Here is a 17,730-nt window from a genome sequence, read left to right as displayed (position 1 = left end):
ATTTATCTATAGTGCCCTAACATTGATAATATTATTATTATTTTTGCTTTCGACTCACGGCCAATGTGGCGCTAGTAAGCAAGTTACTGTGTACTGCCGATGTAAACACTAAATACGGACCAACGGGTTTCTCGCACACGCCACGAACAATTATTATCGTCGTAATCTTCAGCCCGCGCAGAATATTCTAGTAATAATAATAAAAATAATATTGTTGACGATCGCGTAATATTTTTGTTTTGTTCACCACCGTTAACCATTGATACAGTAATTGAGCAATACACAATATTACAGTATTACAGTGGTCGTCGTCGCGTATGGTTTTCATCGATTCGATACTCCTTGCCCAACAAGTGGGCATAGCCATTAGCCGCGAACAATAATAATTATTTCATTTTCATTTGTGATCGTCGCCCGTCGGTAGCTGTGTCTGTGTGCCGTTTTCGATATTTTTGTTTCGTCCCGAAACGCAGTGCCTGCAGTTAACTCGGCTCCGGGATACGTTCAACATCGAATTCGGAGACCGATTATAAATTCCGCGGGGGGGCCACCTGCTCGTCGTCGCGTCGCGCCGTCGAAAGTCATGGCCGCGCGCGTTTCTTTGTCGTCCGCCTGTAGTCGTCATCGCGTCGAATCGTCATTGCCGTCGCCAAAGGAGGACCCACTACCGCTCAGAGCGTCGTGCGCCGTCGCCACCGCCGCCGTTGCGGTCCCGCTGCTGCTGGACGTGGTCGTCCGTTGCCCGTCGACAAAAGGTAAATATAAACAAAGAATATTATTATTGTTCTGTGTTAATCATTATCCATCCTCGTGGCCTCTTATCATAATCGCGTGTCCTTGATAACCCCGCAATAGCCCCGACTCGCGCACGCACACGCACGCGTAACGTCCGCGAGCCCGTGGCGTGGCCTAAATGTTTATGTAAAATATGTAAATACGGTGGCGCGTGTGGTTGCGTATACGTGCATATAATACGTTTATATACATATACATATATATATATATATAAACGTTATGTATGTTATGTATGTAATGGTATAAAGTATAAACTGCTTTTTATCATCGTCTGTGTGGTATTTACGTGTGCGTGTGTGTGCTTGTGTGTTTGTTTGCTGTGCGTGCGTGAGAAGGCGCGGGATCGTCGCGCGTGTGTGTGTGCCTTGTTTGGTTTAAACCTTAAATCGGATAGCCTTTCGACTCTTTCGGCGGACTCTGCTGTCGAAAATTTATTAATCGCGCTCGACGACCTATGGGTTACGAGTGGTAACGGTGGTGATGGTAGTGGTAGTGCACATCGACGGGACCCCGTGTGCGAAACGTCCGCGATGATAGGCGATAATTTTCGCCTGCTCGACTTGTTGCGCGGTGCTCGATATGAGAATTTTTTCGCGAATGGTGGACCAACCGAACCCTACAAAGAAGGTGCAGGCTCCGCGGTATTATTTGGTACGTACACCATCTTTATCCTAATGACACATTTTGTGGGTACCTTAAAACTACTACAAAGACGACGACGACAGTTTTTAACGCGCAACGATATTTCGCCCGAAATTTATTACACGTTTAATTAATGAATTTTGTGTTTTACCGATTAGTATGGATAGGCATATAAATTGCGCTATTTCACGCTCTGTTGTGGTCGGTGGGTGAATAAATTATAAACAGCTGTTCAATTGTTAACGACAATGTGTTTTAGACTATAATCCTAATACATTATTTATTTATTTTTACGCCGCGAGGTATGCACTTTGAGAGAATACCAACAGACAAGTAGACAGTTGTGTACATGAACTATAACCTTATTACTGATGCATACCTGTTTATTGAAATGTTTAATAATTGGGTACCCTTTTAATCTCTAATTTTATGATATATTTTCCTTGTAGTTATATAAATAATATGATGTAATATACCAATATATGAGTTTGTGTTACTTAAATCAATTCAAGCTGTTCCATTTTTTGATCATTTATAATAATCAAAATATTTTGATCGTCATAGATACATACTACTTAGGTACCTAAACATTGTTTTATTTGCTATTTTTGAATACTTAAGGTTACATGACAGTTGCTTTTAATAATGATTGGTAAATATTAAAAAATATATTCTCAATTCATTAAATAATTATTTACCTAACTTAATATTAGGTAAGTAGGTAACCAACCCATAATAATGATTTGAAATAGTATATATTATTATTATTTTAGCCTGTTATTTATAATTTAAATTTATATTTTTGAAATCTCAAGTAGTAATATTAAAAAATCCTAGTTTGTTGAAAAACCTTAAAAAACAGGTACCTGTTGTAAATAAATAAAGTTTGAGGTTAAAATATTTAAAAACAGAGTTCAATGCAGGCATGTAGGTTATGAATAATAATAAAATTAGGTTGATTCTGCTGGACTGGATTATTATTGCCATAATTATTCCCGTGTAGTATATTTGAGGACAAAATTATATTAGTATCTGGTATTGTAAGTTGTCTGCTAGTTGCTTATCATACTCCAAATATGAGATTCTCTAAGAAACTCAGAGATTTTCTAACATTCCTGCACTGACAATTAATAGTGATTTACATATCCTTACAACATTATATATATTACTTTCGATTAAGTTAAATAAGTTTAATTTGTTTGAATTAATATTTTTCTCCTCATGCATTTAATAATTTACACCTATAAAATATTTTTAAAAGAAACAAAATAATCTATTCAAGAGTATAGTTTATTTTAAGTACCTAAAAATAATTGTTTTTATATTTATACTAATACTTAAATTGTCAACTTAAATTCAACAAATGGTTTTTGGGTCAATGGACTTTTCAGCAATAATGTTTACCAATCATTGATAAAGACAACTTATAGCTTTAAAAATATAGTTTATATTACCAATTAGACATTTAGATCAACAAATACATTACAATGGTATCTATACCTAATTAAAAAACAAAACTTTTAACACTCAGATTATCCATGATAATTAATTTTAAGTTCACACTAAAGGAGAAAAGGACAGAATATTGCATTAAAAGGAGCTACTTAGGTTGGGATTTAAAGGTTTGATACAAATATTAAATCAAAATATCACAATAACACATTCTTTTGGTTCTGCAACAAGGATTTATAGCTAGTGAAATGGGTATATGTCCTTTTATTAGTGATTGTAGTGTTTTTTTGTTCAGAGAATAACCTTTTTTTAAATAGTGTAGCTTCACTCAATTGATTTAATGCCCAAAGTAATTTTGAAGGGTCAAGTTAGAGACAAAGTAGGAGAATTTGGTATTTTGCCAAAAAATTATGTTTTGAAATACTTACTTGTTTTGAATTAAAATTTTTTGTTTTAGCTAAGCCAATTAATGAATATGAAAAGTAATTATTTTAATTTTGGGACAGGGGCTGAGTCTCTTTCAATCACTTCTTAATTTAGCCAAACCTACCTAGTTTTATCCTGTAAGTCCATGTTAGTTTTAAAACCATTCTATTCTACAGATTGTAAATACATCATAAACATTTTTGTTTAAATAGAACGTTATAGGCTAGTAAATTAATTTTTTGTCAGTTACATTTTCAATGTAGGTACTACCTAATAACAAGTGATAAGGATTAATCTTTTTGATTTGATATATTTGTTCCAAATTTTTTCTTATCAATGTCAATACCTATTTATAATAGCGTAGTTTCTAATTTATAGAACAATTTATTATTTAAGTATTCCTCATCATATTGCTGGTTTATATGTTTATATATTTATATATTTTAGAAATCTCTGGAATTTCCAATAATAACCTACCTAAAATACTTAAAGGTTTGTACATTGACTATGTATTAGTGGTTAACTTCCCATAAATCTGTCATAACCAGGACGAAATGGCCTTCTTTATACTACAGTTGTGACCGATGTTGACTCGGCTACCATTTATGAAGCAGGCAATGTTTACATTCAGGGGCGTCATTTCAGTTTTTTTTCTGGGTGTACAAACTTTGAGGTTGGCCAACTTTTACATTTCACCAGGCCATTAAAAAAATATATATTTATATATATAAATGTAGGTAATCTATGTAAATATTCGTTCCTTCCCTTTTATAATTCTAATTAAAACTTATAATGACTAATGCAACTTTTAAATAATTGGCAATCCAAAGAATTAAAAGGTCATAAGCAATTAAAGCAACCAGCTGAAGACATTTCACTATTATTTAAAAAAAAAGCAAAGAAGGCATAATAAACCTGATCTGATAAACCAAAATATACAAAAATTTGAAAACCATATATATTTTATTTATTTTACACATACATGAAAGCAAAATGTATAAGTTAATTATGACGGCGCATCGGAGTATTAATGGCAGGCCAATTGTTAACATTTTTCAAGTTAGTGGTGCCTTTGCACACCCTGCTCCCCCCAAATGACGCCCCTGTTTACATTTATTCATGTACATAGTGTATACACTATACACAATAATATATAGTGTGATAATATTGTTTTGTAAACATTGCCTGCTTGGGAAATAGTGATCTACTTCAATGATAAAAAGGAGACTATCTAGTTGTTTATAACTATGGTTTTTACTCATAACAAGTATTTGTTATTTTATAATAATAAAATATGTATTTTCTTTAGATATTTGAAAATAAAATTATTTCTGATCTAGATACCTATAAAACAATCAATACTTTAGTTTTAGCTGTATAATTATATTGGATTCCTTTAACTTGAGCATTGTTTTATATTTCTTATGATAATATTGTTTAAATGTCTGACGAGTTCACTATGCAATTTTCTTACTCTTTAATTAAAGTGTCACCTCTACACTGAAATTTAATTAGAACAGCAAATTATTTTCGAAATTTTTATCACTATTATAGTATTATTACATAGGTATCTTTTTTAAGTGATGCTGATAGATTCATTTTTAAATTTTTTATCAAATTTGTTTTTGTCATAATGTATATATACCGTCATAGAGCCTTTATTAATTTTATAAAACCTGAACAAAACTCATAGTTAAAAAATCAAACATACCCATTATATAAATAAGGGTACCAAGTTTAAAAAAAACTGTTTTAACAGGGGTTTTAACCATAAGAATGATATTATAGTATATTGAGTAACTACTGTTTAAATAATAAGTTTCTTTGTGTACCTAATTCTGATTTTCTTGATATTAGTTTTGATGTACCTTTTTTTTTTTCAGGCGAATAAAAATTGAGAAAAATAAGAATTCAATTAATTAAAAAATTCCTCAACAATTAAATAAGTTAAAGTGATTTTTTTTTTAATTCTTAAAAAAAAAAATATTACTTGTATGTATTACATTAAAAAAAGGAAAAATGAATAACAAAGAGTATACAAACTTTTTTGGTACAATGGAAACTAAACGTGTGTTGAAAGCTGATTATCCTACAGAAAGTTCATCATTAGGAGTACCTATACCAATAAGGAAGAATGGAGATCTTAATTCGTTACAAGATTATGGATTTGAATTGTTTGATACAACTAATGATCTTATTCAAGATCCTATGGTAGCTAATAATGCAGATCAAAATTTTTTCACTAATAATGATACTGGATGGATAGGAAGATCCGATGAAATGTCTTTCATCAAAATGGATGAAGACATTTTTCAGGTAAGACAATTATTATTATTTTATTTATACCTTTGTGTTATGTTTATTTTTTATTTTTATCGTCCCATCATTATCTTCTTCAGAATTAAAATAGCTTGACTATCCTTTATACTTGTACATGGTTCCAAATTTGTCTGTCTTTTTAAATTTTATCCTCAATTTTATCTTATCTTAGTTGTTAGGAGTAAGCATTTCTACAATTTTCAACAGTTTCGTAACATTGGTAAATTATTGTAGGCAAGTAGTTGCCATTCTTTTTAAAAAATATATATTTTGTCCTTTATTTTCATACAATATAGGTAAGTACCTATAGCTATAGAAAATAATTAAGAAAATCAACAATCATCAAAACATTTTTATGTACAATTGTAGGTATGTAGAAATTTTAAAATAAGTGTTGTGGAACTCATATAATATTTAATGCACTTATAATTGGGTTAATGAACAATTCAAATTTTTTAATAATTAATGTCATTATGTCATTTGCCAATATACCTGTCATATTTAATATTTGTGAGTTTTTCATGGAGCATAATACTCTTCTGTTCATTTAAAGTATGAATTTTCAACTGTTTTTGAATATAGATGGGTAGTTTGTATATGTATCCTGTATAGTTTTATTAGTTATAACTAGGGCTTGGATTTTTATGATTTTTATGCTAAAATATCCATTTATGTCCAAAACACTAAAAATAATTTAATTTTTTGATTTTTGTTCATAATTCAGTAACATTATTATTTAAGAAATATCTATTTTTTAAATGGATTGGCCTGTGCTGAATTAATAAAATTGACTTCTGTGTGTAATGTGACAATCTGGATATCCGAGACTCGTGTTATTTTTAAACCAGATTACATAGTATATTACAATAATGTAGTACACAAACTAAAAAATACTAATTTTTCTCCTTAAATGAAATGCAATTTTTTTTGTTTTTGTTATAACCAAAAATAGGTAAAATATGTTCAACAAAAATGCCCTGATAACAATTTGTTATGAGAAAAGTATGCGCCTGAAACTCATTTATAGCATGGGGAAGCATCATATAAGGTAATAATAAAGAAGAGATGCAAATGCATTGAAATCCAAGTTCTAGTCATTACTAATTGCTTGGATAAATGCATGTAAATTATTTCCTGTGTTCAGTGTATATGCCCAATCATATATGACCCAATATGGTCCGTAAGTTAATGTATGCCCGGCCATGGTTTTAAGATAAGGTACACCAACCAGTGTCATCAATTTACATACATGATTTAACAGAATACAATTGTATATTATTTTGGCATATAGTTTATTATCTATTTGATTTTGTGATATCAAGTTGTAACTATATAACTAAAGAAATAACTATTCCATTATATAAAATTTTTTTTGTATTTACCACAACTTTTTATATTTATAAATGTTTACAACAAATTTTAAAAGAACCTACAAAAAGTATTACATTTTTTGACGGAAAAATAATTTTTATCAACATTATATACTTAAAAAACCCTTAATATTTGAATATGATTATATTTAATTATAAGTGAAATGTTTTCAGTTTATACTTACTTTTCTATTACCAATTTCCCACAATTGCTTCAAATAAACCATTGCTCATATATTTTTTTTTTTGCATAATTAGTACAAACAAAATCATCGGTAAATGCGGTTACTTGTTAAAATGTCTAAAGGTATTATTGCATTGTCCCTTGATTCTGTTTATGCCCTGTGGTTTGCTTATTACCTACAACAATACATCATATAGTTGAAAATATTCAACTATTCCAACTTGAATTAGATGGTTATTCAAATATGGTTGATAATGACTAGTGAAAACGTTTTACCTAAACAATAATATAGTGAATAAGAGGAAAATTCTGAACACAGTCCATTCAGCATAGGCTTGTCCACGGGTCTTGCCTGTCATGCACAGGCATGACCTGCAAAATTTGATCTGAATTAAAAAAATTAATTTAAAATCTTTAAATTCGGTGGTTATATCCCAATACCCTAACAGAATTTTTTATTGGCGGGGGAGGGGGGTGTAGTTTTTCTCTCCCCTGGATATTCCACAGTTGTGCATGAACTGCGAATGAGGTCTGGACATGCCTATGCCATTCAGTTACATCATATATGGACAGTTCACCGTATTCCCTTTAATTGTGCAATAATAACTTATTACAATATGTCAAATTATCAAATAACCCGTGACAAATGATCATAGCATACATGTTGTAAAAATGGTTTTTCTCGGCCAAAATGTTCAAAATTGTAGTACAAAAATCCACTTTGCATGAATAATTTTTTTTTATTTATTTGCTATTACTTGAATATTATTATTTTTAAACAAAATTCAAATTTTCAGGTTTTTTTTTATAAATTTGTTGTTATAAAATTGTTTTTCTTGGCCAAAGGCCTGAAAATGTAATACAAGGACCCCCTTGTAGTTTTAAAATTTTTTTGTAAATCATTCTTATTGAAAGTTGTGGTTACGCTCATTTTTTTCTATAATGAAACAGTTTTTTAAAAAATTTTACTGATATAGTTATAAGTTGACATCACAAAATCAAATATATAATATACTATATGCCAAAATAATATATAATTGCACTCTGTGAATGATTCATAAATTTAAGTTGATGAGTGTCACCAGTGTGGTCAGCGTTTCTTCCATTACCAATCATGGTCAGGCTTACATTATCTTACAGACCGTTGTTAGGTGTCATGACACAGCGGAAATTATTTAGATAGCATATTATCCTACAATTGTTGTTTTAATGATATTCTATATTTCTATGTCTATTGACCACTAATTGCCTATCATATTATGTACCTAATATTTATATTTTTTGAATGATTAAATTCATTGCAATTATTAAAATATAAATTATACACTGATTCATTCTATTATTCAGATATACCTATGTTTTACAGAGAAAAAAGTTTCATAAAGAAGGATAAAATGTACCCATGTGTACTTATGAATTTGATTAAACCACTCCAAGTTGATTCTTTTATAATTAACTTATTAATAGTAGACCACATTTGTAATCAAATATAAGGTATACAATTTAAATATACATATATAATTATTAATTAATGAAGTCCAAGTATGACACAGTAGGACTTCTTATCTGGTGCCTTGCATTGAAGTTAAATCATGGTATGTGCAAAAAAATATCACATGGCTAACTGGGATTTTTAGTAAAATGTGTTATTACTTACATCAACCTCTGCCCAACTCAAACTATATTTATTAGAACTAGGTAAATATTAAAATATTAGAAAATTTTTTTGACTAAATCAGTAAAAATATTTAAAATATCAATATACATTTTCTATCATTATTGATGTTTGTTTAATTAATTAATATTTTTTTATTGACTAATTTAATTGAAGATTGATGGCACTAACCAATAATCTAAAAGTACACGGATATTAAGATATAAATAATAATATTCATATTTTCATAATATTTGGCAATATTTTGTTCATGTACATTCGTTTTTATTTTGTTTTTAATGCTTTCCATTACCGCACAAGCACATTAAATCTCGTAGCTCCTGTATAAATTAATTTTGGTTACACATACCTATAAATAAATTAATAGATATAGTTTTGTTCAAATTATAGTATATCATTTGTATTAAATGTTTTTTTCATATTGTGATGATTCATAAATTATATTTTAAGAAAATTTTAATTTTAAATTGTACAAAATGTACATATGGATGTTTTATCTAAACAAAGTCATCTATTATGTTTGTAGATAAGTTGATTATAATTTTGTAAACATAACTGATAGTAATATTTGGACTCATTTGACATTTCGGTAACATTTGAAAATTGAAAAAAACATATATGGACCGTGCAGTAATGGGTTGCTTAATAAGTAATATAAACCAAATATATGTGTGTTTTTTTGAATTTGTGCGGTAACGGAGAACACTCGTTTAGAAAGTATGTCTTGTCATCCATCTTAAAATATTATATACCTACTTTAAAACATTACTAAGTAACCTATAGATTGTTTTGAAACTTAATTTGATATTTAACAGTTTAGCTTTAATTAGAACTTAATCAACGATTTCTACAAGTATTTTTATTTTTCAAACAATTAATTTTCATTAGACCTTGCTTAAATTTAAATTCTAAATTGAAATTTATTTCAATATATTTTGTTCATTTTCTCCATTATGTATGAATATTTTTAAATACATATGGCTAAAAATGTATTGATTGTTGATTTACTAATGCAGGTGGATCAATCCGATTTGCTTCACGGACCAACATTAGCTGAATTAAATGCCAATGGTGGTGAATCTTTATTAGAAGACCTCAATTTTGATGATCTATTATTACCACCTGATTCAGTAAAATCTGAAATACCTGATACAGTCCCATTAATGAGTTCATACTTGATAGATCACGTTGTGAATACTAGCCCTGTTAACAGACCAAGTTCTTCAAAGTCTGGCTTTCAACTTTCACCAAACAGTTGCAGTTCACGTTCATCACTTTCTCCAGGTCCAACAAATTCAATAACACTTCAAGAACTCTTGAAGAAAGAAACAAAATCACAGAAGTGTTTATCTCCTCCTATATTCGGAACTAGTGTTCCGGGATCAGGATTTATGCTGGCTAGCAGATCAAGAGGAAATCTTTCATCATCAGCTCCTACTCATCTTGGACTTGAACAAATATGGCAGCGTAGAGAACCTCGACAACATTTATTATCCACTGGATCATTAGTAGAAGCAGGTTCTACTTCCTCTCTTTCAACTGGTTGGCTTAGAATAAACTTTAATAATCATGCAATTATAAAAAATATCTATTTAAATTTATTTAAGGAGGTGTTTTGAGTCCAGAAGCTTATGATTTTTCTTTGGATGAAGCCATCGATGATTCTGATGACGATACAGAACAAGAAGAAGACTATTCATCTGATAATGGTTGGATTTTAATAAATATAATTATATACTAACAAATACAACATTTTAGCCATATTATTTTTAAATTGATAGACTCAGGGGATAGTGATTGTGGTGGAACATCTGCTAAATCATCTTCGCATAAGGATAGATTTTTTTGGCAGTACAATGTTCAGTCTAAGGGTCCTAAAGGTCAAAGATTAGTTTTAAAATGTAAACTAGAGGATCCACATTGTTTAAATGAGGTTACGGATCCAGTATTCAGTCCAAATTGCTCAATACAAGGAATTAAACATAGGTAAATTGTGACAATTTTTTATGAATTAAATTAAATATTAGTAATTATTAAAATTTTCTAGTGGTAAAGCAAGGAAGGGCGATGGTAATGATTTAACACCAAATCCCAAAAAATTACAGTCAATTGGTAGAGAATTGGATAAATTGAACAGAAGTATAACTGAAATGACACCAGTCAGCGAGTTGCCATTTAATGTTAGACCAAATACACGTAAAGAAAAGAACAAATTAGCATCCAGGTATATTTTATTCTTAAAAAATAAGTTTTTAATTAAATTTTACTTAAATCATAAATAAATAACTTATTATTTGAATATATTTAAATATCATCAAATAAAACTTATTCATACTAACTTCTTATAAACACAGTATCAAGATTTTCACAGTATGTGATGGACTTTAAATTTGAATTATTGTGTGTATAGTATGAAAATCTTAAGTATTTTAATATAATTAAAAAATAATTAATTCTGTTCAGAAATGTATTTAATCTTAATTCTTAAAACTGATAATTATATTAATAATCTATAGTGGCACTGGCTTTAGATTACATCATTATGTTTTTTGTATCACAAAATTTGAGTGGATTAGGATATATTATTATACATATATATATAAATTATAATTCATATATTATACTTATGATTAAAATTTAGAATTTTCTCTGAACACATTTATTTAATTTAAAATATTTGGAGTCTTACGAATGTACTCTTTAATTAAAATTTTTAATGTTACAGAATATTTTATTTGATTGTTTTATGTTTTTAGTTTGTTTCATTAATATTTAATTTTAATTTATATGATAATTTTATATTTGTAGAGCATGCCGGTTGAAGAAAAAAGCTCAACATGAAGCGAACAAAATTAAACTTTTTGGATTAGAAACTGAACATAGTAATTTTTTCTATTTAATTAATTAAAAGTGTTACTTAAAACTTTAAAATATTGTATGATAGATCCAGCATTTATAATTATAATTGAATTCATTTTTCTTAGGGCGTTTGATCAATGCTATAGCTCAAGTGAAACAGATGTTAGTCACTAGAACAACGAGTGACTCATTTCCAAAGGAAAGTCAAGAATTAACAAATGCCAGTGAAAAAATTGCAAAAAATGCTACCAGTAAGTGGTTTTTATTTTATATTAGTTATAATATACTATTATATTGATGGCCTCTAAAAAACACAACTCTTTTGAGCCCACAAAAGAATTAAATCTGCTGTGTTAGGTCCAATTCCCGTACCATGCGGCAACTGATGTGTGAACACTGTTGCTAATCTCCTAATGAAGCACCCCCATGGAATTCAATGAGTTTTGTCAAAAGGTACTTGTGCTGGTTTTGAGGTGGGGAGGCGCTAGAATGTTGCACACATAAATAAGAATTGCTTAGCTTTGTGGATGAGTGCTTTGGTACTTTTCAACTGAAATATATTTTGTCATTAGCATTACTGGAAAGGCACATCCCAAAAGTTATACCAATATACCTATACAATAAAATAATATTAGCACTCATAGAAGTCAAAGGTCACTATTCTAATTATTACTGACTTCTCTACTCTTTACTTGTCATTAAAACATTTCAAGTCAGTATGCTCAATCAATAATGTTTTTCTTATTCTTATTTAATTGTTTAGGATTAAAAGTAGCCGGGCAAACTACAGAATTTGTGAACAAAGTTCTGGAGAAAACCAAATTGGGTGCACGGCGGGGTGGCTTGGACGAGCTATAGTTGCCAAAAATCAAGTACCATTAATTAAACTAGTCTTTATGTGAGTTTTTAAGTTAAGATATTATTTAAGATGATCGCCAATATACTCTTATTATGATTAAGTTGACCACCAAAGGAGTCATTAATGTTATTATTGCAACTGTTGTTTTTATTTTTAATACTATTGATTAATGATTATACATTTATCAGTCAATTATAAAATCCTACTACTTCCCAGAAAGTATGTTAATTTGTTCAATATTAACAGTATCATAACTGATACTTTAATTCTTAATGACTTGATTTATCCTTATAAAATGTAACTGTTATGTGTTTTATCGAAATAATTTTGATTTGTTATTATTATTTTTATTATATTTTTTGCCTCTTTTGAGCAGCATATATTTTTACTACCGTTGTAAATATGTTTGGTTATCATTACTTATTAATTATTATGTGTTTATTATTGTTAAGAAAAGGCATACAATTTAACTGCATGATTTTATGTGTGTACATTTGATTGAGTAAAACCATTTCATTACAGTATTGTTCAATACAACTTACTATTAAATTAATTGTATTGTTGATAAAATATTTAATACATTTTTACAAAAATAATCTAAAAAATAAAGAAAAGAAATTTATATATTAAATCCTATAAACAATATAAAAAAGAACTCAATTTAATGTACATTCATAATATTTAAATAATTACATTTTTAAATATTTTTTATAAATTATGGTTATATTTTTTAAATTTGAAAGCTCAATAATTTTAGATCAATGTTGATCATTTTATTAACTAATTACGAGAGATAATTATGGAAACGTTAATAATTACTGAATAATATGATTTGTTGCTTTTATTAAATTGCCATTTCTTTGGAAAATATAAGAATGAAATATTTTAGTTATGTCTGACAACACTTTTAATGGGGTATTAAATATATACATATATATTTTTGTTTAATTAACACAATTTTGACAAATATTAAAATATCATACCTAAATGCAGTTACTAAAAAAGGTAAACTAATAGTTTCAAAAATATTAACCCGCTGTATTTTTAACAAAGTGATAACATTCAATATTGAGTTTACACATGTCTTACAATTTTACCCAGTTATTTCTAGATTCTAGGTTGTTTATATTATTCACTTACTTTTACTCCAAAAATAATAAATACAAAGAAGTTACTATGAATTGATTGAATAATTTGACAAATTTTGTATTCTTTAAATTGTGATTTTCTCTGCTGTAAGTGGATTATAAAAAATCAAAACTATATTTTTTTACGTTGAAAGAGCACTTATTTAATAACAGTGAGATAATTTACCATTGTTAATTTTCAGCTTTAAAACTAAAATTATATAAATGTCAATTTTACGATTTAATATTCCTTAATTTAGTTAAAACTTAACAAAAAAGAAAAAAATGATTATTTGATTCAATTTATTTTTTATTGAGAAAAAAACAGGAAAACAATAAAATGTTTATTCTCTGAAATAATTAATTAATTAAAATCAAAATATGACTTGGTGAGTTAAATGTTTAGGTAGATTACAACATTAAGTAATTATATTTCTTAATTAAAATGATATTTGGGATTTATTAAAATAATTTAATTATTTACCATTTTAATTATAACGTAACTAACTAAGAGCTATACAATAATATTAATTCAATATTGATAATTATGAAATTACAAACAATTTTAGTGATTTATAATTTAATAGTACATGATATGTTTATTTCTTTTAAAATCTGCTTTATTATATAAGTTATAAACGTCTAACTTATTATGCTATTTAGGTTTTAAGTTTAAATTCATAATTAACAAATATATATCTGTGATCATTTTACATTTAAAGATCACTGCTTTAGTATTGTATTTTTTTAAATGTATTATTGCTCTTAAACCATAAAAATCATTTTAAAATGTTTATTTAGTTTTATATAATTTATACTGTATTATTAAGTAAATATTTTTAATTCAAAAGGGTTAAGTTACTAATAGATTCTGTTGGAAAAATCTAGTTACCTACTCAGAGAAATGTGATAAAAACACGGGTTTGCTCATTTTATTAAATATTAACGAATAAAAAAAACCTTTTTTATGAAAGTTAAATTAAATTCCATTAAATTGGGTATCGCAATTATGTTTATATCACCTAGCATTGTATTTATAAACATATTAAGCTTCTTCCGACATATTACAGAATGTACCTTTTCGTTGTAATTGGAAAACAAACATCAAAATTAGTTATTTTTTTGTACCAGATTATAGGTCAACTTTTTTTTTTAATATTATTTATTTTTAAGGCATGTTAAAAATGTTTACTTTATACACAAAAATACCTTAACTATTGTTAATTTAAATTTTATTTATTTCGTTAAAATATCCGGGAATTTATTTTATTAAACAGCTTTATAATAAAAATCATCAAAACCATATTTGTATTATTGAAAGTTGTTTAAAGTTAATGTATGTTTTAAAATCTGGTACTTGAGGTTGATAAGTTAGTTATATTATAGTTTTGTAAAATTAATTATCTCAAAAGTGTTTTGCAGGTTTAAAAGCTCTTGTAAAATTAAAGATGCTCATTAAAAATAAGAATTTTAAAATTTTTGAAGATATAGATTAGCATTAATATGAAATTTTGTGTCATGTTTGTGTTCAGTATGTGATAAACAGTACCACTTTACATTTTTTAGCTGTTTTTAAACTTGCTAAACAATATATTCTTAAACAAGAATTATTCATTATGTTATAGTTATGATAAATGTCTACAGTTGATTGAGATATAATATTAAATATACTTACTAAGATTGTGGTAATGTTATGTAGGTGTTAATTAATTAAAAAAAAAAAACATTAAAATATTACTGTCAAAAGCTAAACTATAATATGTGATTATTATTTTTAACAGTTTTTAATTTGTATTGTGTTAAGTTTATTTTTTTGTCGTGTATTTTATGCAATGTACTGTTTTTATGTTTTTTTTTTTTTGTTAAAATGTTAAAACGAGATTAAAACGCACTTTAATACTTGCCAATGTAATTGTTTTCAATTTTAAGTGAGCTATTGAAAAATACTGGAAAATATTATTATTTTTTCATTTAATAATAACAAAAAATATTTCTTTGTTGTTTTTGTTATTTTGGTTTAATTATTTATATTAGTTAACTATTAAATTATAAGTCGATACAAACGTTTAAGAATAAAGATTATATAATATAATACTGAAATCATTAATCTTATCAGATATTGCTGTCCTGCACTGTGCTTAACTGTACAATCACTGAGTTCAGAGTCCATGATATAATAGAACATCTTATAAAACAAAATGGGCTTTCTACTTAGAGTTGAAGAAATATTGAAATCCTTTGTAAAGCGAGTTGTGCTGTATTAATTAAACATTCAATATACTGAAATAATTGTGAAGACTTTAAATATCTTAATATGATTTGAGGCTGATAAATAATTTCTACCGTTAATTGTTTGGACTATTTTTTAATACATTTTTACTTTATGTAATTCTATGACAAATTGTAACTTAAAAAAAAAAAGATAGTAGGTATATAATCTGGGAATTCAATATTGAATTGGTGTGGAAGTAAGTATTTAAATTCATATCTTAAGAAATGAAGGTTCAAAACATTTTTTAATTTAAAAAATATTCTCATTGTTTTACTTCTGTAATTCTGTTCTTTTTCCGCATACTATATTTGTACTTTTTGATTAATAAACAGTTTCTACTTGCTTTCCCCTAATGACAATAAACAAAATTAAATTAAATATATCTTTATGTATCTGTTGTTTATTATTATTATACATGTTTAAATATTAGATATTATAATTAATGCCTAAAAGGCGTGTTTTGGCTGGAAGGTAAACCGAAACCCTCACACAATGTCAACCATACACATTCATGCTCACAGGCCAAGTTTTGATCAGTTTTGTTATTATTTTTATACGTTTTGTCGAAACGGACAAGAAAAAATCAAGCAACTGCGGTTTTTCTGTGGTGAGAATTTGGGAGTTACCTTCCGGCTTTATGAACTATTAGTTTAGTCTGAAGGCTGATCTGCCCGAATATATTATTATCTTCCGGCAAATCATCCTTTATATGGGCATTTTAAAGATGTCTCCAAAAGCTTAAGCTTGTGAAGGAAACAAATGGTGCAAACATCACCGTGCGTTTTTTTCACACCAATTTGGGACAGCGATTTTCTAAAGGGTCTTATAGGCCTCCCGGCCTGGTTTTAGTGACGTTGAAGAAAAAAATACTTGTCAATTTAAATACATTATATATAATAATATTATGCGATAATCTAGAAATTCGTTAGTCCACAAATTATCCTTTATTATCCCGCACCGGGATAATTAACTATGGCAATGATATAGTTGGGGCCAGAGACTAGCAACCTTAGACCCCGGTTCCCCACATCAAGGCTCAAATTACACTTAATATGTATTGAGTACCTAATTGCAGTTTGAAAGATACGATGTTAATATTTTACTCTCCACATTTAATTCAAACTTATTTGAAATATATTATTATTATTATAGTCCATTGGCCTCCGTGTGTTTATGTAGATTCGTAATTTTGAAGTCACATGAAAAATTGTTTGCTAAGTAATGCGCAAATTCCAAGTCTCAGTATTTTTGCATTTGGTTCTGTACTCCTACATGTTTCTAACAAAATGCGTATATATATATTACACTATTATTATTATTTTAATATATTCATTAAATTCAAAGTAGCACGTGTAATACGTAGGAAATCTATTTTTAGTGGAAATGTCTGTATCTTTACATTGTTAATTTGCGTGTAAAAATAAATCTTTTTTCATGCCACGTCCACGTGATCGCGTTTCAAACAATATTATGAAAACAACAACGCAAAATTTTTTTTAGAACGGTTTCTTTTTTTATAAGTGTGCTGTGTAAGTATGTACTCATTGAAATTAAAAACAATTTAAATTGTCGTGGGAGCGGATGTAACACATACCTACACATTAGAGTTATTTTCTGATTTTATGTGTGGTCGTCTTGAGTTTATACTTTATTATTTATTAGCTTATTCACTTTCTTTCGATTGTTGTTGCAAAATTGAAAATTGATTATGTTTTAGTATAAAACCGTTTGAACTTTGAAATAAGTTCTA

At 27.8% G+C, this 17,730-nt stretch overlaps 1 protein-coding gene across 1 annotated transcript; it reads left to right on the top strand.

The window, feature by feature from the left end:
* The first annotated feature begins 907 nt into the window (after positions 1-907).
* On the top strand, positions 908-12,907 carry LOC111028767 (protein CREBRF homolog). Its single transcript, XM_022307523.1, is given in 10 exon segments — positions 908-1,446; positions 5,199-5,631; positions 9,880-10,405; positions 10,471-10,572; positions 10,645-10,849; positions 10,911-11,087; positions 11,672-11,745; positions 11,848-11,973; positions 12,486-12,545; positions 12,548-12,907. Coding segments are annotated over 9 exon segments (1,644 nt in total). The 5' UTR covers positions 908-1,446; positions 5,199-5,334; the 3' UTR covers positions 12,625-12,907.
* The last annotated feature ends 4,823 nt before the right edge of the window (positions 12,908-17,730 follow it).

This window comes from Myzus persicae, unplaced genomic scaffold (assembly GCF_001856785.1).
Source record: "Myzus persicae strain clone G006 unplaced genomic scaffold, MPER_G0061.0, whole genome shotgun sequence".
NCBI classification, from domain to species: domain Eukaryota; kingdom Metazoa; phylum Arthropoda; class Insecta; order Hemiptera; family Aphididae; genus Myzus; species Myzus persicae.
Note: the sequence above shows the minus strand (reverse complement) of the source record. Positions and strands in the feature narration are given on the sequence as shown.